This window comes from Ctenopharyngodon idella, chromosome 1 (assembly GCF_019924925.1).
Source record: "Ctenopharyngodon idella isolate HZGC_01 chromosome 1, HZGC01, whole genome shotgun sequence".
Taxonomy (NCBI): domain Eukaryota; kingdom Metazoa; phylum Chordata; class Actinopteri; order Cypriniformes; family Xenocyprididae; genus Ctenopharyngodon; species Ctenopharyngodon idella.
In genome coordinates, this window is record NC_067220.1 from 1,975,336 (window position 1) to 2,001,134 (window position 25,799).

The 25,799-nt window shown below is 36.1% G+C and overlaps 1 protein-coding gene, 1 long non-coding RNA gene and 1 pseudogene across 5 annotated transcripts; 2 read left to right on the plus strand and 1 right to left on the minus strand.

Annotated features, from left to right (window-relative positions):
* Nucleotides 1-1,599: 1,599 nt before the first annotated feature.
* LOC127504809 (NACHT, LRR and PYD domains-containing protein 12-like) lies at nucleotides 1,600-13,537 on the plus strand (annotated as a pseudogene).
* A 748-nt stretch (nucleotides 13,538-14,285) lies between these two features.
* On the plus strand, nucleotides 14,286-20,985 carry LOC127508727 (uncharacterized). The gene is made up of 2 exons (XR_007928886.1): nucleotides 14,286-14,349; nucleotides 20,717-20,985. It is a non-coding gene; the product is annotated as an uncharacterized LOC127508727 (long non-coding RNA).
* LOC127508531 (uncharacterized) lies at nucleotides 14,298-22,566 on the minus strand. Of its 4 annotated transcripts, none has more exons than XR_007928831.1 (3): nucleotides 22,420-22,565; nucleotides 20,829-21,918; nucleotides 14,298-14,472 (listed from the first exon to the last, which is right to left on the minus strand). XR_007928831.1 is itself a non-coding variant. In XM_051886595.1 (3 exons), exons 1-3 carry the CDS (start codon nucleotides 22,429-22,431, stop codon nucleotides 14,574-14,576), a joined length of 1,002 nt encoding a protein of 333 aa, XP_051742555.1. In that variant the 5' UTR covers nucleotides 22,432-22,566; the 3' UTR covers nucleotides 14,298-14,573. The 4 variants fall into 4 exon arrangements, 3 of the variants coding, with proteins under 3 accessions (XP_051742555.1, XP_051742546.1, XP_051742536.1); XM_051886595.1 differs by having other exon boundaries at nucleotides 14,298-14,804; nucleotides 21,160-21,918; nucleotides 22,420-22,566; XM_051886586.1 differs by lacking the exon at nucleotides 20,829-21,918 and having other exon boundaries at nucleotides 14,298-15,563; nucleotides 22,420-22,557.
* Between the last annotated feature and the right edge of the window lie 3,233 nt (nucleotides 22,567-25,799).

A 25,799-nucleotide genomic window follows, 5' to 3' on the forward strand; every position in this document is an offset into this window, starting at 1 on the left:
TAAATGTAAATAATTATAAAATATAAGAAATGTATTACATAATATATTTCTCTATATATGTGTGTGAGTAAATATAAATGCAATAAATTACACATGCAGTACTATATCTGATCACATATACATCTATATATTATGAAGTGTATTACTGAATATAAACTTACATACATTATGATATATATGGTCACATATTTTTCAATATGTGAAAAGCGGCAATTCCTTAGTTTTATTTTAATTTAGCTACCCAGCTAACAGAATTTTGTTATAAGAACGTTCTCTAAATATTCAGTGTTGGTTCTGGGAACGTAAAAAAAACGTTACAGGAACGTTTTTATACGTTTTTATAAGGTATGATGTTTTTTAAACGTTCTTTCAACTTAGTTTTGATCTAAAATTCAACTTTCTAGGAATGTTGATTTGTAACATTCCAAGAACATGAAAATGTTCAGTGTCCTTAATGTTAGTAGAATGTTATTTAAAGGTTAGTATGATGTTCCTGAAACATTCTTTCAATCATTCAAACACCTGCTGTGAACAAGCACTGAAAGAAAGAGAAATAAGAACACAAACTACAACTTTCTTCAGCCACAGCCTTAGATGAACTGAAGATAAAGGACATTAAATCTCTGAAGATCTGATTAAACAACTCCACAAACAGCATCACCAGCTTCACTTATTACAAACCAGACTGACTTTATTTCTGTCACACTTTATTTCAGGAACATCATACTAACCTTTAAATAACATTCTACTAACATTAAGGAAACTGAACATTTTCATGTTCTTGGAATGTTACAAATCAACATTCCTAGAATGTTGAATTTTAGATCAAAATTAAGTTGAAAGAACGTTTGAGGAACATCATACCTTATAAAAACGTTCCTCTAACGTCAAGAAAACTGGACGTTTTTAATGTTCTCAGAACCAACACTGAATATTTAGAGAACGTTCTTATAACACAATTCTGTTAGCTGGACATTTGTTTTAATTAATAGCTATCATTAAAAACAAACTGAAAGATGTACGAATAGGAACATTCTACATTCTTTTTAGGTTTTATTTTTTGCAACCATAAAATCACTTTCCTAGAAAATTGCAGGTTGGTTATTTTTAAATAACGTAAAAATAGCTTAAACAGGACATTGTATATGTGTCCCTAAAGAACCTTTAAAGAATCTTCTTTTTTAGATTACATTAAACTATATTTTTTATTTTATAATATGGAGAAGGTAGAAAGTCTGCAAAAGCTATCCAGATTATTAAGACTATTGTAACAGACTTTATTTGATTCTGTCATGATGTATTAATTCTGTACGTTCTGGTGCTCGTTGTGTATATGTGTGTGCAATGTATTTTTCCCCTCGGGGCTTGGTTTGTGCATGCGCACTTTTGTACTGGAGTGTCACGGGTTTTTCAGGCTGGTTGATACAGATGTGGCAGAGAATAAAGTGAAGGACGACTGTCGTTTATTGTTTTCTTATTTCTAAGTATTTTAGGCGAACCCTGCACGAACGCTCGGTCACACTGTTTTAATGAAGCTTTATCATTGTACTACAGAAAACTATTGGGAAAAAAAAATTATTTTGTGTTTCCACAGAAAAGGTCTGAAATCAATCTTTTGGCAAATAAGAGTAAGAAAACACTAAAATGAGTCTCTGTAAAGAGAGAGAAGATGATGCCTCTGAAATGATTTCTCCATCTCCTGGATCGAGCTGTGTGCCAATGAAGAGTGATCAATCCATGAGGAAGCATTTCCTTGAATCCAGTGATGGAACCGTGACCTCTGACCCCAGGTAAGACACTGGAAATTTAATCATTGACAGAAGGTTTCATCTAAAGTGATTTACAGTGCGTTCCAGAAGCTTGAAGGTAGTGAGCTGTGTTTCATGGTACCATCACAGAGAAGCAGATAATTACTTTTCTGAACTTTAATTGCCATTGTTGCTCTCTGGTGGAATGATCGTTCCACCCCTCCCTAAACAGCTCTTGCAATTTTCAGGAAGTGTCTAAAAACTATTTTTTGAGCAGCTGAAATCCTGTTCAACCACTAGTTTTTTTCTGTGTAATGTAGATTTAAAAAATAATTGTTTTCTACTTTAACTGTTTATTTCCCTAACATGTTTAACTTTATATTTCAGCAGTTCTCATGTTCACTGTCTCCATTAGATTAACTGGTTATTGTATTCCATATTTGTAAATGACTTTAGATGAAAAACATCTGGAAATTAATAATAAATCTATGGTGCATTTATGTTGTGTGGCAGTGGTTTCCAACTACAGTTCTAGAGGTCTAGTACTGCACATGTGCAGGTCTCCCTAATTAAACAGTCTAAAAGTCTAAAAGTGGACTTCTAGAACTGTGGTTGAGAACCACTGTTATATAGTATAGCCTTCTAAAATTATGTTTTTATAATTTTGTTTAATTTGTCAGTATCCATAGGGGGAACAGAAAGAGATCAGAGTCTCCAGACCCCAGTGGTGTGTCTCTGAAGAGTGAAGGATCCATAAAGGCACCTCCTGAACTCAATGATGGACCAGTGATTTATGATCCTATGTTAGTATGAACAGTTATTTTATGTTTTACTATAGTGCAACTAATGCTGGGTACACACTAAAAGATTTTCAAAATGTGAGAGACCACAAACATGAGGACAAAAAAATCCCAGATTTAACCGTTTTCTTCCTATAGTGTGTGCCGTGCCGAGATATGACAAAGACAGCACACCACACACCAACAGATTTTCAACCAGAGTCCTGACTGTGAATAAGGGAAATCTCGCTAAATCTCTCGAGACTTCAGAGTAAACAATCGTGCTGTTGCCACAAATCGACAAGCTGATCCTCCATCTCTGCTGTCCAGATCCATTTAACTTTGTTATGCTTCTGTCTTCTGTCAGCTCGCTTTCTGATTGGATATTGTTTCGTTTCACGTGATAATCTCCAGAGAGTGTGCACGCTTGTCCTCTGGGTTTCCCCTACACATCAAGATTTCTGATCGTAAATATTCTACATGTTGATTCGTGATCGGGTCGCCTCCGACATTCTTCCAAGCAGATTCGGTCACTCTTAACACACCTCACACCACAGGAAAATCTGATAAGATAATCTGTAGAACCATCAAGATAATGGGGACATTACCTGTCGGAAGGGGAGAAATTGGCCCAAAATCAACCCGATTATCTTGTGGTGTGTACCCAGCATTACATGAATAATGAAGAAAGATTTAACAAAAAAAACATTAAAGGGATAGTTCACCCAAAAATGAAAATTATTCCATGATTTACTCACCCTCAAGCCATCCTAGGTGTATATGACTATCTTCTTACAGACAAAAACAATCAGAGATATATGTAAAAATATCCTGGCTCTCCAAAGATTTACAATGGTAGTGAACGGGAGGACATGTTTTGAAGCCCAAAATAAATGCATCCATCCATCATAAATATAATCCATTTGGCTCCAGGGGGTTAATAAAGGCCTTCTGAAACGAAGTGATGGGTTTTTGTAAGAAAAATATCCACATTTAAAACTTTATAAAGTAAAATAACTAGTTTCCGACAGACGTCCTTACACATTGATTTGCACCAGGAGAGTGACCTCTGACCTGACGCGTGACGCAATGATGAACGCAGACGTGCAGAGGATAGAGAAAAACAAAACACCCGTCAAGAATTAGCTCTACGGTCCCACATATGGGATTTTTATTTCTGTGCCCCTGGGCGTACAGTCCCACATATGGGATTTAAAACGTTCAGCGACGTCACATAACTGCCAGATTCAAAGTGTGCTTTCGCGCATTGACAGACGCACGCAACTCTTGTCATATATCACAGCTATGCAGTGTTTTCAGCAACATAATGTTTTTATTAAGGTTTCAGACATTTAAATACGCATAAGCACCAGTAAAACAAAACATTTAGAGTTTATAAAATACACACTGATGTCAGACATCAGTGGAAGCAGCAATAACAATCCATTCAAAGATAATTTCCTGACATTTATTCATATCAGACACACATAATGGGCCTAAGTAACTATAAAGTTTACCTTACTATTCTTCCAGTTCACCAGCCACTTACTTTCATATATTTCGGGAGAAACTGATGAATTCACCTGCTGTAAATCCGACTGACAGGACTCTGCGAACTGCGGGGCAAACTTAAGATGGCGGCGCCCATCTTGCGTTATAGATCAAGATAAAGATAATTTATAAAGGTTTTTAAATGACAAAACACACTCACACATATTTGAGGATCTCAGTGTTAATGTCACTGAGGTGTGTTATGCTGCATTCACACGGGTCGTCGGCGTTAACACTCCTCGTTTACTTTGAATGGTTGATGTTATGCGTTGCCGAACTGAATTGTGGGTTCCGTCGCATCGCTTCACTTGCGTTGCAAGCGGCAGAAGTTGAAGATTTCTCAACTTTTCAAGCGCCAACGCAGATCGTCTTATGCAAACACTCTAGAGCAGTCCCTAGCCAATTGCGTTCACGCAACACCGGAAAGTAATGTGATTGGCTGTTATCACTATAACTCGCTTCAAAAGGCCTTTATTAACCACCTGGAGCTGTATGGATTATATTTATGATGGATGGATGCATTTCTTTTGGGCTTCAAATTTCTTTTGGCCCCCCCACCCATTCACTACCATTATAAATCTTTGGAGAGCAAGGAAATTTTTAAATATATCTCCGATTGTGTTCGTCTGAAAGAAGATTGTCATATACACCTAGGATGGCTTGAGGGTGAGTAAAGCTTGGAGTAATTTTGATTTTTGGGTGAACTATCCTTTTAAATGCACTCCAAAATATGCCACATGCACTGCACAGGCTTTAACCTGGATATCATACCTGCTGGTAACCTATGTATTTCTGAAGGTCTCCAACAATCGGTGACTTTTTTCTTTTTTTTTTACTTTTTTTTTTTTTCAATTTCAGCAGAGGAGAGAAACATGTGCTGATCAGATCTGTGCCATCCTCTATATCACACTGTCAGATTCACATCAGGCAGGACAAAACTGAAGCAGTCCTGCAGACACACACACTGGAGACTGAAGACTTGCAGAGAGTCAAAGACCAGCACAAAACCAGCATGAAGAACAAGTATGAGAGATTATTTGAGGGAAACAAACTCCAAGGGAATGAAACCCTCCTGAACAGGATCTACACACAGCTCTACATCATAGAGGGAGAGAGAGAAGGAGTGAATGAAGAACATGAGGTTTTACAGATGGAGAAGACAGCCAGAACACAACGCTCACAAGACACTCCAATCTACTGCAGTGACATCTTTAAAGCCTCACCTGAACAAGGATGTGAGGAGAAAGACCAAATCAAGACTGTTCTTACTAAAGGCATCGCTGGAATCGGAAAAACCGTCTCTGTGCAGAAGTTCATTCTGGACTGGGCTGAGGGAAAAGCCAATAAGGATGTAGATTTCATGTTTGTGCTTCCATTTCGAGAGCTGAACTTGATTCGAGATCATCAGTACAGTCTTCACAGACTTCTGCTGGACTTTCATCCTGAACTTCAAGATCTGGACTCAAAGATTTATGAGGAGTGTAAAGTTGTGTTCATCTTTGATGGTCTGGATGAAAACAGAATCACACTGATGTTTTCAGATGCTCAGAAAGTTTCTGATGTGACTGAGACTTCATCAGTGGGTGTGTTGATGTCAAACCTCATGAAAGGAGAGCTGCTTCCCTCTGCTCTCATCTGGATCACCTCCAGACCAGCAGCAGCCAATCAGATCCCCTCCAAATACATTAACCGTCTGACAGAAATTCAGGGATTTAATGAACCTCAGAAGGAGGAATATTTCAGGAAGAGAATCAGTGATGAGCATCAAGCCAGCAGAATCATCTCACACATCAGAAGAGCAAGAAGCCTCCACATCATGTGCCACATACCCGTCTTCTGCTGGATCTCATCCACTGTGCTTCAGAAGCTCCTAAAAGAAGATCTGAGTGCAGAAATCCCTCAAACTCTGACTGAAATGTACATCCACTTCCTTCTGATTCAGATCAACATGAGGAATCAGAAGTGTGAAGAGAGAGTTCAAGAGAAACTCCTGCAGTCCAACAGAGAAGTGATTGTGAAACTTGCTGAAGTGGCTTTCAATCAGCTGATGAAGGGCAATGTGATATTCTATGAGGAGGACCTGAGAGAGAGCGGCATAGATGTCACTGATGCCTCAGTGTATTCTGGGATTTGCACTGAGATCTTTAAGGAGGAATCTGTGATTCATCAGAGGAAAGTCTACAGCTTCATTCATCTGAGCATCCAGGAGTTTCTTGCTGCTCTCTATGTGTTTTACTATTATGTAGGGAAACATGTTGACACATTGCATTTCTTTGATGTAGTGCATAATCTGCATAGGGAAATAGTCAATAAAACCCTTGAGAGTGAGAATGGACACCTGGATCTGTTCCTGCGGTTCCTGTTGGGCATCTCGCTGGAGTCCAATCAGAGACTCTTACAGGATCTACTGACACACACAGAGAACAGCTCAGAGAGCATCAGGAGAACCACACAGTACATTAAAGAGAAGATCAAAGATGGGCATGGACTCTCCACTGAAAGATCCACCAATCTGTTCCTATGTCTGCTGGAAGTCAAAGATCAGAGTCTGTCCAGAGAGATTCAGGAGTTTGTGAAATCAGACAAACACTCAGAGAAGAAACTCTCTCCTGCTCACTGCTCAACAATCGCCTACATGCTTCAGATGTCAGAGGAGGTGCTGGATGAGCTGGACCTCAAGAAATACAACTCATCAGATGAGGGTAGAAGAAGACTGATACCAGCTGTGATCAACTGCACAAAAGCTCTGTGAGAATTTAATTACTTTTAGTAAAGTTAAGAAATGTTTCTACTGGGTGACATTATTCTTTCTAAAATGCATTATAATTTGTGCTGTCTGCAAGAATTAAACTGATATTGAAATTCACAGAGAAAAAGTTGCATAGCTTGGTTAAGTTTATTAACTAATAAATCTTGTTTTGCTTTCTTTTAGTTTTGCTGGCTGTAATCTCACTGCTCAGTCATGTGAAATTGTATCATTAGCTCTTCAATCCTCAAACTGTGTCCTGAGAGAGCTTGATTTGAGTAACAATGACCTGCAGGATTCAGGAGTGAAGATTATTTCTGATGGACTGAAGAGTCCAAACTGTCAGCTGCAGATACTTAGGTATTAAGAACATATAAGGGATCATTTTAAAATTAAGTCATTTCTTAATTTTAAGGACAGAAAAAAAGGCCATTCATGCCTTTATTTTATCCCGTTTGGACTACTGCAATTTGCTTTAGTCAGTCCGTTCTTGCACGGCTACAATTAAAACAGAATTCTGCTGCTAGGATGTTGACTACACGTAAGTGGGAGCATATTACACCTATACTTGCTTCCCTTCACTGGTTGCCTGTAAGATATAGAATTGATTACAAGGTACTCATACTAGTCTATAAATCCGTTCATAAGCTTGCTCCCTTATATCTCTCTAACCTCATTTCAATTCACCAGCCCTCTAGATTGCTTAGGTCAGGGAATCAAATTCAACTAAAGGTGCCAAAAACCAGACTGATACATAGGGGTGATGGAGTGTTTGAGGTAGCCAGTCCCAATCTTTGGAGTAGTTTACCACTACACATCAGATTGGCACCTACTCTGTCTATTTTTATGTCCAAACTTAAGGCTTATTTACTCTCTCTTGCTTTAAAATAATAATAATAATTATTATTAGTAGTAGTATTGCTATTCGAACTTTGCTTTATCTCTGTTTGTTTTTAGTTTTACCTATGACAGTAAAGCACCTTGGACAATGGACTTTGTAATTATATGGTGCTATATAAATAAAATGACAAATAATGTACAGTCAGTTGGTCATAATGTTGTTGTGTCTGTAGATGATCTGACTGTATGTCTGTAGGTTGTCTGGCTGTATGGTGACAGAGGAAGGTTGTGGTTATCTGTCTTCAGCTCTGATTTCAAACCCCTCACACCTGAGAGAGCTGGATCTGAGCTACAATCACCCAAGACAATAAGGAGTCCAACTGCTCAACGACAAACTGAAGAATCCAAACTGCTCACTGCAGATACTCAAGTATGTGGGGCAGTAACAGGGCTTTATTCAAGCTGACTAATAATATCAGCTGGGTGATATACTTTATATAGCTTAATATATACATATACAGTACTGCGCAAATGTTTTAGGTTCTTGATGTAAAGTGCATATGTTTTCAAAAACAGTATTTATTAATTAACAAAACTACATCAAATTGATATTTGAGATCATATTAGTTCCACCCTTGGACCTTACAGACTAGACAGTGAGATCAGATCTCTGTGCAGATCTCTGTGTTCATACAAAAATATCTCTGGATTATTACGATTAATGGCAAAAAGAATGTCTTCAATATCAAAATTGATACATTCCACTTACTAAAACAAAACATAAATAATAATTTGAAGACTTGTGTATTACTATATATGCTTTAGTGGGTAACACTTTACAATAATCTTCCATTAGTTACTTTTTTTTTACAATTAGCTATACATTTGATACAGTATTGATTAATCTTTAGCGTTAGCGAGGAGTGTAAATAATAAAAATATACCTGTTCACTGTTAGTTCACGTTAGCTCAGCTCCATTAACTAATGATTAAAATGAATGGGATCAGTGTAAGAACAATAAACTATAAAATTAACCCTACTGTGGGTAAAAGTTGCATCTTTATTCTCAACATTCGCTGGGATCAGATCATATATACACAATGCTGAAATGGACATTCCAGAATCACACACACGTTCTTAATATCAAATGAAGACCCACCACTACTGTATGTTCCTCATGTGAGAGTTCAGTATCACTTAAACCTATTTTATTAAATTAATATGTCTAAGTTATCTTAGGAAATTATATTACTCAGCAAACACTTTAGAAGAATTTTTAACTGATTCTAGTTAACCTAGAAACAGTTTTAGAGTTTTTATCTTATACCTTGTATAGCTCACATTGTATAGGTTTTTAAATTGCTCTTTTATAGTATTTTAACTTGTTATTCACTAGAAAACAGCCAAGGAAAACCAACCAACCAACCACTGACTGTTAACAGATGCAACTTTTGATTTTAATTTATTATTAAATATTTAATTTATCATTAACTAAAATTATTAATAAATGCTTTAGAAGTAATTTTTATTGTTAGTTCATGTTAACAAATGTATTTCCTTAATGTAGTGTTTTCCTTTAGTGTATATTATAAATTACTGTTGTGTGATAGATAAATGTTTTTATGTATGTCCCACTAAGCAAAGTTATGTCCAGAAGACGTCTTTTCAACGTCTTTGTCACAAAAGTCGTATGTTGAAAAGACGTCCACTGAGGAGCCAGAATGAAAGTTTTTATGACGTCTTTTTTTGATGTCTTTTGCACGTCCGATATAGACGTTCATGGAATGTTAAAAAATAAAACCTCAGCCACAGATCCATCCATAGGCAGTAAAACACACGTTCACACCTTTAGACAGCTTAGCATCTGTAATTCACACATCTTTGGACTGTGAGGGAAACTAGATCTGATGGAAAGATCCGAACCAGAGACCTTCTTGTTGTGAGGAGACAGTGTTTCCCACTTAGACACAGACATAAAATACACATACTTGTAAAATAATTTTTATTTAAAAACAAACTTTTTTATGTTTATATGTAAAATAAAATAAAATGAAATAAAAGTATTTACAGGTAAAAAACTTGGATAGTTGCTGAAATGTACAACACACACAGTAAAATCCCCAGTGAACACTGATCTGTGTTTATATGAGTCCAATCTCCACAATGTTAAAAGAAACACTGAAACAGTGTTGAAGTTAATGAGATAATTAATGATCAAATAACTGATGATTGAGCATTTGGTAAAATCAACTGCAAGTAAAAGACATTAAATCTCTGAAGATCTGATTAAACAACTCCACAAACAGCATCACCAGCTTCACTTATTACTAACCAGACTGACTTTATTTCTGTCACACGTCTACAGAAGATCTTATTGAGAATTAACAGAGGTTTAGATGTTGATGTTTCATTTGAAGTCACCATTGTGGTGTTCAGTGTTTGCTTAAGTTGGGATCTTGGTCCTCGTACTTCTTGTGTTAGTTTTACTTTGGTTGCTATAACTGTCTGTTTGTAAAAGACATTTGTTATGACAAAGAAAGCCGAGATAAAGCAGGAAACAGGTGTTGCAGCTCCTTGTTGATAACAAAATCATCATAAAACGAGCATTTAATGTTCTGTTTTTAATTTTGTGTTAAAAATAAAATAAAAAAAACTGTGTGTAACTGCAGTATTGACACCAATAGCATTAAAATGATCATGTATCCTGAAGGTGGATAAAAAGCACAAAATGTTTGAGCAAATGTATCATGTTGTCACACACAGACATCAAGATTTTGGATATGAATCACAACACCGGTGACAATCAAAACTAAAAAGCTTGGGAATCAAGGATGAGTTTTGTACTATGAAACCACCCATCATGCATTGCAGCATGAAGCTTTTTTAGTTTTTCACATTCATTGCTGGTGTGAACGTGTGTTTTACTGCCTATGGATGGATCCGTGGCTGAGTTTTTTTTTTTTTTTTTTACCTTGTACGGAGGTTCCATGAATGTCTATATCAGACGTGCAAAAGATGCTAAAAAAAAAGACGTCATAAAAACTTTCATTCTGGCTCCTCAGTGGACATCTTTTCAACGTACGACTTTTGTGACAAAGACATTGAAAAGACGTCTTCTGGACATAACTTTGCTTAGTAGGGTGTGATGCACTTCCTCTGGTGGGACCTTGTGTGACTGTTGTGTACTTGTTTCTGGCCCAAAATTAACCATTAGTAGAAATAAATGTGCACTTGCATGTTTAGTCACTTGATGTTGAGTTTATCCTCACGGTGTTATGGATGTTGTTGGTTTTTGTATATGATCATTTGGATAGTCTGTTTTTAGAGCTTTGCAGCTTTTAGGGTTTATTAATGTTTCTTACCAGAATCCTGTTTTCTCTTTTGAGTGCCTCATTTGAGAAATCAGTATTCTTTTATCTTAGTGTGCTTACTGATATTTTAAATGCTTCTTGAACACTTCTGATGATCAAACATTTATCATTTGTGGTTTATATTTGTCTCTTTCTAGTTTGGATCACAGATGCCATTTCAGAATCACACCAGGACTGAGAAAATGTAGGTCTTTTCTCTCTTACACACACACACACACACACACACACACAGACACACACACACACAATGTTTGTTTTGCTATCTTAGTGAGGACATTGCATAGACTTCCATGAATTTTATATCATGTCAATGATATTTTCTATCACCTAACCCAACCCCTACTCCTAAACCTACCCATCACAGAAACATGTGCACATCATTAGATTTAAATTAAAAACATATTTTGGTTGATTTATAAGCCTTTTAAAATAGTGAGGACCAGTCAGTGTCCTCACTAGTGGGTTGTGAAAGTATTCTACAATATAAGTGAGGACATTTGATCCTCACAAGTATAGTCGAAACAAGTACACTCACTCACTCACTCACTCACTCACTCACACACACAGCTATCTAAATGAGGACATTGCATAGACTTCTATTGTTTTTATACAGATAGTTATGCATTTATAACCTAACCCGAATCCGCACCCTAAACCTACCCATCACAGAAAACTTGCATTTTTACATAAAAAAAACTTTAATTACTTTATTTTTATACCAGTTTTACAAGTGTCAGGTTTTGCTCACTTTTGGGTACAAAATATACCATGCACACACACAAACACAGAGAGAGAGAGAGCTCTAAAACATTCATGTTTCTCTCTTCTTGTGTTCAGATGCCTGTGATCTCACACTGGATCCAAACACAGCACACACTCAACTCATCCTGTCTGAGAACAACAGAAAGGCAACATATGCGGAAAAGCCACAGCCGTATGCTGATCATCCAGAGAGATTTGAGCACCAGGAGCAGGTTCTGTGTCGAGAGAGTCTGACTGGACGCTGTTACTGGGAGGCTGAATTTAGTGGGACGAGTGCTGATGTAGCAGTTGCCTATAAAGGAATCAACAGGAAAGGGGTGAGTGACTGCTGGCTTGGATACAATAAAAAATCCTGGAGTTTGTACTGTTGTGATAATGATTTCAGTATCTGGCACAATAATGCGTGCAGTAATATACCAACTCCTTCACCACCCTCGAAAAGAATAGGAGTTTATCTGGACTGGCCGGCCGGCACTCTGTCCTTCTACAGCGTCTCTGACACACACACACTCACACACTTACACACATTCAACACCACATTCACTGAACCCCTCTATGCTGGATTTGCAGTTTATCCTGAATCATCAGTATCTCTGGGTCAGATTCAGCAACTTGATGTGAAAAACGATGACAAGGAGACGTCACAAACAAGCTGTCACTTTTCCAAGCAGTCACATTTTTCCCTCTAATTTTTAAATTAAACAACTAATGCAGTGGTTTTTAGTCTGTGTCCTGGAGACCCACCGCTCTGCACATTTTCTGTCATCATCAACTTGTTAGGATGGGTTACATTTACACAACACCTATGTACTGAAAATAATTTTTTGGCCCCCAAAACACTTAAAAATAGACAACCGTGCCGAGAAGTCTAATAGGCCATCTACATGCTATAGTGTACATCTAAACCAAATCTGTTTTCACAAAGTATATCTATAAAAAACACTATATAATATCATATTGAAAGGGTGTGCTTTCATAGACGCATCAACATACTTTTCTTTTTCGATGGAGATTCTTACAAATGGCTGACCACTGGGATGTTGAAACTACAGATAATGGTAAATCCGGACGAGTGGAGTGTAGTTATTATTTTCTTCAGGTCTCATCTGAGAAGAAACGCTGGAGGAGCACCTCTGGGAATGTTCCCTTTCCCTTTGTGATCCCACATGATCAGTCTGCCTTACTATGGTTTATAGAGAGACACTGCACCATTATCATAATATATTTGTTTTGTTGCAACTATATATCTGATTTGGGCTTGACAAATATTTTAGATAAAGCACATAATGTGACAGACTTAACAAACTGTTAAGTCAGAAATGTTCTTCTTGACCAATATATTATGCATATAAAATAATTATTGCTATTATCAGAACTTAGATAAGATCATCTTCTGCAACACTAAAATTATGCATTCATTGTTATGTAGGTAAAGTCATTTTGGCTCACTCTGTGTTTATACACTGTAGAAGTATGTAAGCGTAAAGGTTAATAATTTTAGAAATATCTGAGAAAATCATATTCTTATATTTTGTTTGTTGCTACATCAACATCTTGTGTTACTGTTTATATTTTCATTTTCCCATGTTTTGTATTGGTTTGTAAAAACATTTGGTCAGGTGACCTAAACTATGCTTTCTTGTGCTAACATGTTTGATTCAAGTGAAAATAAATTCTAATTACTGATTAAAATGACTGACTTCATTGGGTTGCAGCAGTGAAAGTAACAGGTGAAAATATCTTAAAAAAAAAAAAAATTAACTGCTGCGTAACAGTTACTGGTTTTCTTTGCACATGGTTGAATCACATTCACTGTCTGTCACGTCACATCTGTAAAGTTTAGATTCAGAACTGAGAAACCCAGATTGAGGTCTTTGATTAGTTCAGTGAACATGACTGCATGGTGACAAACACACAGAATTTGAACAATGCAATTAATAGCTAAACATTTAACAGGGCTCTTTGTTGTGGATAAAGCCCCGCTGACTCGATCGAAACAACTTTTGAGAAATCCTTCAGATTATATTGAAGAAGCTGATCTTCTGCTGTAGAATCACAGTGCTGCTGTAATCAATAATGTAAATCTAACTCAGAGATTGGGCTCTAAATGAGTTCAGTGATTCAGGACAAATAATGATTATGTGAAACCATAACCAACACCACCTGATCATCTTTTTTTTCTTTGTTTGTCTGACTGTTATAACTCAGTTACAGCAGCCAAACAAAATCTAATATTAAAAAGTCAAGGGTCAAGAGCTCAACTAAAGCAAACACTGATCTCCATGATGGTGACTTATAAAATGTGATTTTCTCCTTTGGTGATTCTGCTTGTTATCATCAGGTGTCTTCAATAATGGTCAATCATCACTCAATTTATCACTTAATTATCTCATTAACTTTTATGGCAGGACTTTCACTTTCTGACCCCTGGACTTTACACCTCTGTTAATATCAATACTGAACACTACACAGACAGAAGTCACAAGGTATTGGCAGAACAACAATACAAAGTAAAAGCTTTATTTTAATTTTTTTTTTTTAAGTTATTCAGGTGTATTCATTTTGAAACACATCAAGTAATATTCAGTTTTTTTTTTTTAATCTCATTCCAGCCTCTCAATGACAGGTACATATTAGTAAGATACAAATCATCCTCCACCCTTTATTTATTAACCTTATTATTTATTTTTATTTACCACAAAATATTTGAAATTTGAAGGGCAAAACTTTACAACATCACAAATCTGTTAACGTTCTAGCAAAATTTGCACATTTTTAGTCCACTTCCATATTAAGATCTCCAGATTTATCTTCTTCTTTTTCATCTTCTTTTTTAAATTCATCATCTGGCAAGCTTTCAGTGAATTTCTCTGCTTCATCAAGGGAAGAGCAGTTTTCTCCATGTGAAAGATTTACTTGTTGATCATGTTCACAACAGCTGAGGCTTGCTTTAAGCTTTGTTTTAGGGAAGGTAAGGACCCCATTGACGTGAAAGACGAGGCTAACCTGATCCCACACATAAAACTGGTGTGAATACATGTATTGTGTCACTGCTGTGTTTCCAGTGATTTCCAGTTGGAAGTTGTGGGTTTCACAAATAGCTTGTGCTCTCCAGATGACTTGATTTCCATCATAAGAAACCAATGGACTGGATGTAAGCAGTGGATATTGACTGAACTTCTCATTATTCTGAGGGCTGTGAACGAGAACAACATACTCAATCTCCTGCTTGAAAAGTTTGGTCTCGTATACCCTGAGAACCGGCTCTTCACCCTCACACATCTGCTTCTTGTAGGCCTCCATCAGTTCAGTCAGAGGAAACGTGAAGCGGAAGTTGCCGTAGCGTGAGTTTTCATTATTGAATGCTGGTGATGTGGTGAATTTACTCAGGAACGGCTGCTGAGCTGCAATTTCTTCTTTGCTTCTGTTTGGTATTGAACTCTCGAGGAAACGCTCCTCAGCGGCTCTGATATCTGCTTCATTGATCTTCAGGCTCCACCATGAAAATGAATTCATATTAAGACCCCTGAATCCCTCTGAGTCCCAGATCTCTGGAAGACTTGTCTTGTTAGTGGCATGAGCCACTTCTGTGATGTGAAATTCAACAGGAGTTGGATAACATGTGATGTCTTTGGAAAGATACTTTTGAACTTGTTGTTCTTGTCTTATATCTTCTCTCATTTTCAGATCTTGTATGCTGATGTGTTTTCCCTCAAGGAATAACTCTTTGCTGAAGCGCTTGTTTATTCTTGTTTTAAAACCTGTCTGGAAAGATAAACTTAGTAATCAGTCTTGTGCAATACAGTAAACATAAATCCAACACGCAGGGGACACAAAATAGACATTAAGGACATTTAATAAAGTGTCATGCAGAGGGCACTTGCTCTGTCATACAGTACAGTAACAACACGGCTAATTTACAAAGATTACATCCGTATTTGTATGTTTTTTTTTTTTTTAATTCTAACTAAAATGTTACTGTGAAATGTGTAAATATACATGAGGGTTAAATCTGCAAACGGTGTACCTGCAGTAGTATAAAAATCAAGAGCAAGTACAAAATAGCATCTTACATACTGACAGCTGAAACTAATTTGTTGTAAACTGCTGTTAAATTACTTTAAGCAGCTTTCATACATTATCAAAATGCAAAATGATGACAGCTGGGTGCATTAAAAACAATACAATATATTCAGTGAATTTTGGTTCTCACTATATCATTTTGATTTGTGTCAGCTAGGAGTTTGATACAAAATGTAAAGAATTGCCTACTTACTGTGTTTGCCATTTCGTGAGGTTTAAGCTTTCGAGTGAAGTGTGATGTTCTTCTGCTGTGTCTTGTGACGACTGTGAGATCCTCTGCTGGGTTTAAAGGCTTTCCCTCTGAGGACTGACACGCCTATGAGGGCTTTTTCTTTAGAAACGAAACTTCTCTTCTTTAACTTATCTTACGTAATTGAAACGATTTACTTGTTAGTTTGAAACAAATAAATACAAACATGATAAAGAGAAAATAAAGGAAAATAATGTATCACAAATCAAGCTCAACAAAATGTAAGTATCAGGCAAAATCAGTTAATCTTAATCCAAATGCTTTTTTTCTATGCACATGTGAAAGGATATTTAGGCCTCCAGCTTCTCTATAACTAAGAAACACTTTTCTTGTGTAGATGCAAAACATCATGCATGGTCTGTAACTCTGATTTCTTAGCATGGCCTATTTTTGTGTGTCAAAATTGTGCTGAATGATCTTCCAGGTCATTCCAATGCTATTTCCCATTATATAAACTGTGTGTATTTTACTCTGAACACTTCTTTGTGTCTGTTGAGTTCCCATGATCATTCAGCACAATTTTGATAATGTATGAAAACTGCTGAAGTTAATTTAACAAGAAGTTTCAGTTGTCAGTAAACAGGATGTGGCATTAGAACATGCTCTTGATTTGTAAGCTACTGTAGGAACAGTATGCAGAATGTTTAGACATCATTTATATTTAAAATTCAACGTAACATTTTAGTTAATAGTAACAAACATAAAAAAAATAGATGTAATCTTTGTAAATGATTAACCAACATGTTTACTGTACTGTATGCCAGAGCCAAGTGCCCTTTGCATGATACTTTATTACCATTCACTTCCTTTATCTTCAGTCACCATAGAGAATGTGTATAAAACGTGTATAAAAAAAAAATCATCTGGTCTTTGGCAGGTCATAAAATTTGGAAAATAAAGCCTCAGTTGAACAACAACACATGACATTCACACCATGTCAATATTTGTTTAGGAAAAATAAAGCCAAAATGGAAAGGCCAGGGGTGACAAACTTAGGACACCTTTACTGCTGAAATATGAATTTAAGAGGGTAAGTAACAGTCACGCACTGCTAATCACATGATTAATGGATCATCTGCAAACATGACCAACTCTATAAAAGCTGAAGTTCTGGCAGTTTGAGCGTCTGGAGACTTCAGATGTGTGTGTAACACAATGCCATGGAGGAAAGACATCAGCAATGATCTTAGAGAAGCAATTGTTGCTGCCATCAATCTGGAAAGGGTTACAAAGCCATTTCCAAACTATTTGAAGTCCATCATTTACAGTGAGGAAGATTATTCACAAGTGGAAGACATTCAAAACAGACACCGATCTTCCCAGGAGTGGACGTGCAGCAATGCCCTGTGCTCAGAGAAATTGCAGACAGCCCAAGAACTACACCTCAGACTGGCCTCAGTTAACATGATAAATGATAAAGTCCTCACTAGCGGGTTGTGAAAGTATTCTACAATATAAGTGAGGACATTTGATCCTCACAAGTATAGTCGAAACAAGTACACTCACTCACTCACTCACTCACACACACAGCTATCTAAATGAGGACATTGCATAGACTTCTATTGTTTTTATACAGATAGTTATGCATTTATAACCTAACCCTAATCCGCACCCTAAACCTACCCATCACAGAAAACTTGCATTTTTACATAAAAAAAAACTTTAATTACTTTATTTTTATACCAGTCTTACAAGTGTCAGGTTTTGCTCACTTTTGGGTACAAAATATACCATGCACACACACAAACACAGAGAGAGAGAGAGCTCTAAAACATTCATGTTTCTCTCTTCTTGTGTTCAGATGCCTGTGATCTCACACTGGATCCAAACACAGCACACACTCAACTCATCCTGTCTGAGAACAACAGAAAGGCAACATATGCGGAAAAGCCACAGCCGTATGCTGATCATCCAGAGAGATTTGAGCACCAGGAGCAGGTTCTGTGTCGAGAGAGTCTGACTGGACGCTGTTACTGGGAGGCTGAATTTAGTGGGACGAGTGCTGATGTAGCAGTTGCCTATAAAGGAATCAACAGGAAAGGGGTGAGTGACTGCTGGCTTGGATACAATAAAAAATCCTGGAGTTTGTACTGTTGTGATAATGATTTCAGTATCTGGCACAATAATGCGTGCAGTAATATACCAACTCCTTCACCACCCTCGAAAAGAATAGGAGTGTATCTGGACTGGCCGGCCAGCACTCTGTCCTTCTACAGCGTCTCTGACACACACACACTCACACACTTACACACATTCAACACCACATTCACTGAACCCCTCTATGCTGGATTTGCAGTTTATCCTGAATCGTCAGTATCTCTGTGTCCGTTTTTCACATCAAGTTGCTGAATCTATGACAATGAGACGTCACAAACAAGCTGTCACTTTTCCAAGCAGTCACATTTTTCCCTCTAATTTTTAAATTAAACAACTAATGCAGTGGTTTTCAGTCTGTGTCCTGGAGACCCACCGCTCTGCACATTTTCTGTCATCATCAACTTGTTAGGATGGGTTACATTTACACAACACCTATGTACTGAAAATGATTTTTAGGCCCCCAAAACACTTAAAAAAAGACAACCGTGCCGAGAAGTCCGGGCCGAGAACAGTTTTTGTAATCGTGCCGTGCCATACCAGGCTCCAGTGGAAACACAACTGGAACCGTTCCTTACCATTCTAAGAACCGTTCGGACCGATGGTGGAAAAGTGGCTAATGTTTCAGGTGAAAACAGTGTCGTGTACACAGCCCCTGAGTGTTTCAGATAAGAAAAACATAAAAATTGTGCAGAGTGGTGGGTCTCCAGGTCCAAGATTGGAAACCACTTAATTTAAAACTAAGAAAATGAAAGTTTTGTTGCTTTAGCTAATAGGCCATCTACATGCTATAGTGTACATCTAAACCAAATCTGTTTTCACAAAGTATATCTATAAAAAAACACTATATAATATCATATTGAAAGGGTGTGCTTTCATAGACGCATCAACATACTTTTCTTTTTCGATGGAGATTCTTACAAATGGCTGACCACTGGGATGTTGAAACTACAGATAATGGTAAATCCGGACGAGTGGAGTGTAGTTATTATTTTCTTCAGGTCTCATCTGAGAAGAAACGCTGGAGGAGCGCCTTTGGGAATGTTCCTTTTCCCTTTGTGATCCCACATGATCAGTCTGCCTTACTATGGTTTATAGAGAGACACTGCACCATTATCATAATATATTTGTTTTGTTGCAACTATATATCTGATTTGGGCTTGACAAATAATTTAGATAAAGCACATAATGTGACAGACTTAACAAACTGTTAAGTCAGAAATGTTCTTCTTGACCAATATATTATGCATATAAAATAATTATTGCTATTATCAGAACTTAGATAAGATCATCTTCTGCAACACTAAAATTATGCATTCATTGTTATGTAGGTAAAGTCATTTTGGCTCACTCTGTGTTTATACACTGTAGAAGTATGTAAGCGTAAAGGTTAATAATTTTAGAAATATCTGAGAAAATCATATTCTTATATTTTGTTTGTTGCTACATCAACATCTTGTGTTACTGTTTATATTTTCATTTTCCCATGTTTTGTATTGGTTTGTAAAAACATTTGGTCAGGTAACCTAAAATATGCTTTCTTGTGCTAACATGTTTGATTCAAGTGAAAATAAATTCTAATTACTGATTAAAATGACTGACTTCATTGGGTTGCAGCAGTGAAAGTAACAGGTGAAAATATCTTAAAAAAAAAAAAAAAAATTAACTGCTGCGTAACAGTTACTGGTTTTCTTTGCACATGGTTGAATCACATTCACTGTCTGTCACGTCACATCTGTAAAGTTTAGATTCAGGACTGAGAAACCCAGATTGAGGTCTTTGATTAGTTCAGTGAACATGACTGCATGGTGACAAACACACAGAATTTGAACAATACAATTAATAGCTAAACATTTAACAGGGCTCTTTGTTGTGGATAAAGCCCCGCTGACTCGATCGAAACAACTTTTGAGAATTCCTTCAGATTATATTGAAACAGCTGATCTTCTGCTGTAGAATCACAGTGCTGCTGTAATCAATACTGTAAATCTAACTCAGAGATTGGGCTCTAAATGAGTTCAGTGATTCAGATCAAATAATGATTATGTGAAACCATAACCAACACCACCTGATCATCTTTTTTTCTTTGCTTGTCTGGCTGTTACAACTCAGTTACAACAGCCCAAACTAAATCTAATATTAAAAAGTCAAGGGTCAAGAACTCAACTAAAGCAAATCCTGATCTCCATGATGGTGACTTAAAAATTGTGATTTTCTCCTTTGGTGATTCTGCTTGTAATCATCAGGAATCTTCAATAATGGTCAATCATCACTCAATTAATCACTTAATTATCTCATTAACTTTAACACTGCTTTAGTGGGTGGAATAAAAAATATGGCAGGACTTTCACTTTCTGACCTCTGGACTTTACACCTCTGTTAATATCAATACTGAACACTACACAGACAGAAGTCACAAGGTATTGGCAGAACAACAATACAAAGTAAAAGCTTTATTTTTATTTTTATTTTTATTTTTTAAGTTATTCAGGTGTATTCATTTTGAAACACATCAAGTAATATTCAGTTTTTTTTTTCCAGCCTCTCAATGACAGGTACATATTAGTAAGATACAAATCACCCTCCACCCTTTATTTATTAACCTTATTATTTATTTTTATTTACCACAAAATATTTGATATTTGAAGGGCAAAACTTTACAACGTCACAAATCTGTTAACGTTCTAGCAAAATTTGCACAATTTAGTCCACTTCCATTTTAAGATCTCCAGATTTATCTTCTTCTTTTTCATCTTCTTTTTTAAATTCATCATCTGGCAAGCTTTCAGTGAATTTCTCTGCTTCATCAAGGGAAGAGCAGTTTTCTCCATGTGAAAGATTTACTTGTTGATCATGTTCACAACAGCTGAGGCTTGCTTTAAGCTTTGTTTTAGGGAAGGTAAGGACCCCATTGACATGAAAGACGAGGCTAACCTGATCCCACACATAAAACTGGTGTGAATACATGGATTGTGTCACTGCTGTGTTTCCAGTGATTTCCAGTTGGAAGTTGTGGGTTTCACAAATAGCTTGTGCTCTCCAGATGATTTGATTTCCATCATAAGAAACCAATGGACTGGATGAAAGCAGTGGATATTGACTGAACTTCTCATTATTCTGAGGGCTGTGAACGAGAACAACATACTCAATCTCCTGCTTGAAAAGTTTGGTCTCGTATACCCTGAGAACCGGCTCTTCACCTTCACACATCTGCTTCTTGTAGGCCTCCATCAGTTCAGTCAGAAGAAGTGTGAAGCGGAAGTTGCCGTAGCGTGAGATTTCATTATTGAATGCTGGTGATGTGGTGAATTTACTCAGGAACGGCTGCTGAGCTGCAATTTCTTCTTTGGTTCTGTTTGGTATTGAACTCTCGAGGAAACGCTCCTCAGCGGCTCTTATATCTGCTTCATTGATCTTCAGGCTCCACCATGAAAATGAATTCACATTAAGACCCCTGAATCCCTCTGATCTCCAGATCTCCTGAACGCCGGTCTTGTTAGTGGCATGCGCCACTTCTGTGATGTGAAATTCAACAGGAGTTGGATAACATGTGATGTCTTTGGAAAGATACTTTTGAACTTGTTGTTCTTGTCTTATATCTTCTCTCATTTTCAGATCTTGTATGCTGATGTGTTTTCCCTCAAGGAATAACTCTTTGCTAAAGCGCTTGTTTTTTCTTGTTTTAAAACCTGTCTGAAAAGATAAACTTAGTAATCAGTCTTATGCAATACAGTAAACATAAATCCAACACGCAGGGGACACAAAATAGACATTAAGGACATTTAATAAAGTGTCATGCAGAGGGCACTTGCTCTGTCATACAGTACAGTAACAACACGGCTAATTTACAAAGATTACATCCGTATTTGTATGTTTTTTTAATTCTAACTAAAATGTTACTGTGAAATGTGTAAATATACATGAGGGTTAAATCTGCAAACGGTGTACCTGCAGTAGTATAAAAATCAAGAGCAAGTACAAAATAGCATCTTACATACTGACAGCTGAAACTAATTTGTTGTAAACTGCTGTTAAATTACTTTAAGCAGCTTTCATACATTATCAAAATGCAAAATGATGACAGCTGGGTACATTAAAAATACAATATATTCAGTGGATTTTGGTTCTCACTATATTATTTTGATTTGTGTCAGCTAGGAGTTTGATAAAAAATGTAAAGAATTGCCTACTTACTGTGTTTGCCATTTCGTGAGGTTTAAGCTTTCGAGTGAAGTGTGATGTTCTTCTGCTGTGTCTTGTGACGACTGTGAGATCCTCTGCTGGGTTTAAAGGCTTTCCCTCTGAGGACTGACACGCCTATGAGGGCTTTTTCTTTAGAAACGAAACTTCTCTTCTTTAACCTCTTACGTAATTGAAACGATTTAGTTGTTAGTTTGAAACAAATAAATACAAAAATGATAAAGAGTAAATAAATAAAAATATGTATTACAAAACAAGCTCAATAAAATGCAAGTAACAGGCAACATTTTCTACTAACTAAGCCAAAGAGAATCAGTTCATCTTAATCCAAATGTTTTTTTTATTTTTTTGTTATTTCTATACACATGAAAGGATATTTAGGCCTCCAGCTTTTCTATAACTAACCAATACTTTTCTTGTGTAGATGCAAAAGTAACTGTGATTTCTTAGAACTTTATATGTTTATATGTCAGTGAGTCACTATTCACTTCCATTATCTTCAGTCACCATAGAGAATGTGTATGAGTCTAAACACCGTAGTCTCTGGTGTCAGTCGCTAGAGCGTCTCAAGATCAGGGGAGTGAGATTTACACGCACAGCTCTTACTGGCCTACGTCCGTTACACCTCTTCAGTATATTTCCATGATGCCGTATAAGTTGTATTTCAAGACATGTACTTCTTTGTCTGTTGTGTTCTTCCCATGATCATTCAGCACAATAAATATCACAAGCAATCCTGATATATGTGATCTAACCTGTGTAGCAAAAACAGATCTACATTAAAACTGTGATTCAATCCTAGCTCATTTCATTATTTCAACATTACAAACCTATAAAATCCACTCCCAAACTTACACAAATCTCTTCCTCTGTTCGATTGCAGCAATAGTACATGTTCTCTCTGACTCACACGTTTCTTGTTTCTCTGAAACCATTTAAATCACTTTCAGCATCAGAGCAGTGACTCATATGAAACTTTCTGTGTTTTCATTCTCGTGCCATCAACACTAGTGAACGAAACCTATGGAGTTATGATCTATGACTGTGATACGAATAGTTTTATTTATTTATATTTAAAATATATGTGTAAATGGATTAAATATAATTTCTTTGTTCTTTTTTTATAGCTTTTTGTAACTCAGTGATCAGTTTTAACAATTCTAGGATTATAATTCTGTTGGACTGCAGATGAGAAATATTTGAGCAAATAGACAATGATAATCTAGATCATCTTTCAGTCTTCTGCTCACTCTCTCTACACTACACTGTGAATAAAACAGCATGACTAAACATTCATCGTCATTATTAATAAAATAACACTCAAAAACACTAATAACAATAATGTTGGAAAGACAGTTGTTACAGTCTTTTTAAGCTTATTAGTGCTCTGTTCTTTATGAAATATGACTGTTGTTGCCATCATTGTGATTTTAACTATAGTAAAATGTGGGTATAAACATATTGAGGTCACATGACCAGCTGAATACCATCAGATTCTCAATATATGCTGCACCTCCAGCTAATTTGACAATCACAATAGATTTTTTTTTTTTTTTTTTTTTTTTTAGCATAATAATTAAGTGTGCTCGCTTTATTGAATGCATTTTATTTTGGCATATTGTTTCATTTTATCATGGTTCAGTTTTGTAAAATGCTGTTTCCTTCTTATATTTTAACAAATTTTGTACAATGTTATTTATTTTCTGTAAGCCTCTTTGATCAGGCTACATAATCTCTAGTTTGGTTTCATGTTTTTTATACAGTTTTTGGATCAATTATTTGATTGCTCAAGACATCCTGCATCTGCATCCTTGTTCATTCCTTCTTTCCAGAGTCTAACTGGCTTTTTAAAGGCTTGAGAAACTTTCCCATTAGTGTATGAATCTTTATTTTAATTAACCTTTAAGATTAATTAGAGACTCATTAATCACAAGACGTCTGTTAAGAAAAGAAACTCTTACACAAAATACAGTTAAAATCACCACATTTATTACAGTATAAAAGATAATAAACCATTGCTCCACCATTGCTGTAAACACAATAGGTTTTTTGTACAATAAACAATAGGTTGTTTCTGACAATAAACAGAAAAACTGGATTTTTTCGCAAATAACTCACAAATAATTTCCCAATAATAACACAAGAAAGATGTAGCTGAAGTCCTGCATCCTAAAAAAGGTCAAAGGTTATATCTAGAAAGACTATATAAAAATGAATCCCTAAAAATGTGTAAACCTCCAAAATATCTCTCAAGATCAGTAACCAGATCTCTACTCTACACACATTCAAAGGAGTGACATAATATTAAATGATCCATCAGTTACCTGTATTTATCAATCACCAATCAAGCTTGTTATAGCACAACCCTTCACCATCCTCTATAGTTAATCACTAATTAGTGCATATCTAACATTCAACACCACATAATAATAACAGCAAGTAAACAGAATATATAAATCTGCTATTATGCCTAAATATTCAACCGTATTTGTGAAGAACTAAAATATCCCATTACATTTTAAGTCTATCCGAGGTCAACTCCAGTTCAAAAGTCCCTCCACTTTAGTTTAGCAACTCTGTTACTTTGATTTAGATACTTTTATTAATTTTATTTGATCATCAATGATTTTTCATTGCACCACTTTTTGTCCTCTGTTTTGTCATCTCTGTCATTAGGTTTATTCAGAAATAAGCTCATATGGACACATGTGTGGCTTCAGTAGCAATCATAAGAGAGATAAAATTTGAGTGTTTGATTTTTGGTAATCATAACCCCTAAATACTTAACCGCATTTTTCACTGTAATGCCTTCTATATTTTTTAAGTCACAGTTATGTATAGCCTTTTTTTAATTCATTTTTAAAGTTTAGGGTCAGACCTGATGCCTTTGAGAAGACAGAAATTTTATCAATAACTAATGGAAGCACCTCTTTATTTTTAAGAAATAAAAGAGTGTCGTCTGCAAATTGGCTTATAGTAAAGTTCCTACCAAGAATGTTTATGCCAATATTGTCCTCAAGTTTTTTTTTATGAATAAAGACATTAATTTGACAGCAAGATTAAAAAGTAATGGTGAAATAGGGCATCCCTGACGGATTCCTCATTTGATTTGGATTCTGGGTGATGAACCAACGTTAAGGGAAACACTACTAAAAATATCATTGTAAAACATGGAAATTAATCTACAAAACAAAGCCAAAAATTTATAATGATTTAAAGAAGAAAGAGTGTTGGAGGGTATCAAACACCTTGAAAAAATCTAGAAATAAAAGTAAGCTTGTCTGAGGAATTAAATTGTTATAATCAAGCATATCAAGAATGAATCTAATATGACTGTGAATACCTCTCCCTTTAATAAAAGCTGATTGTGTTTG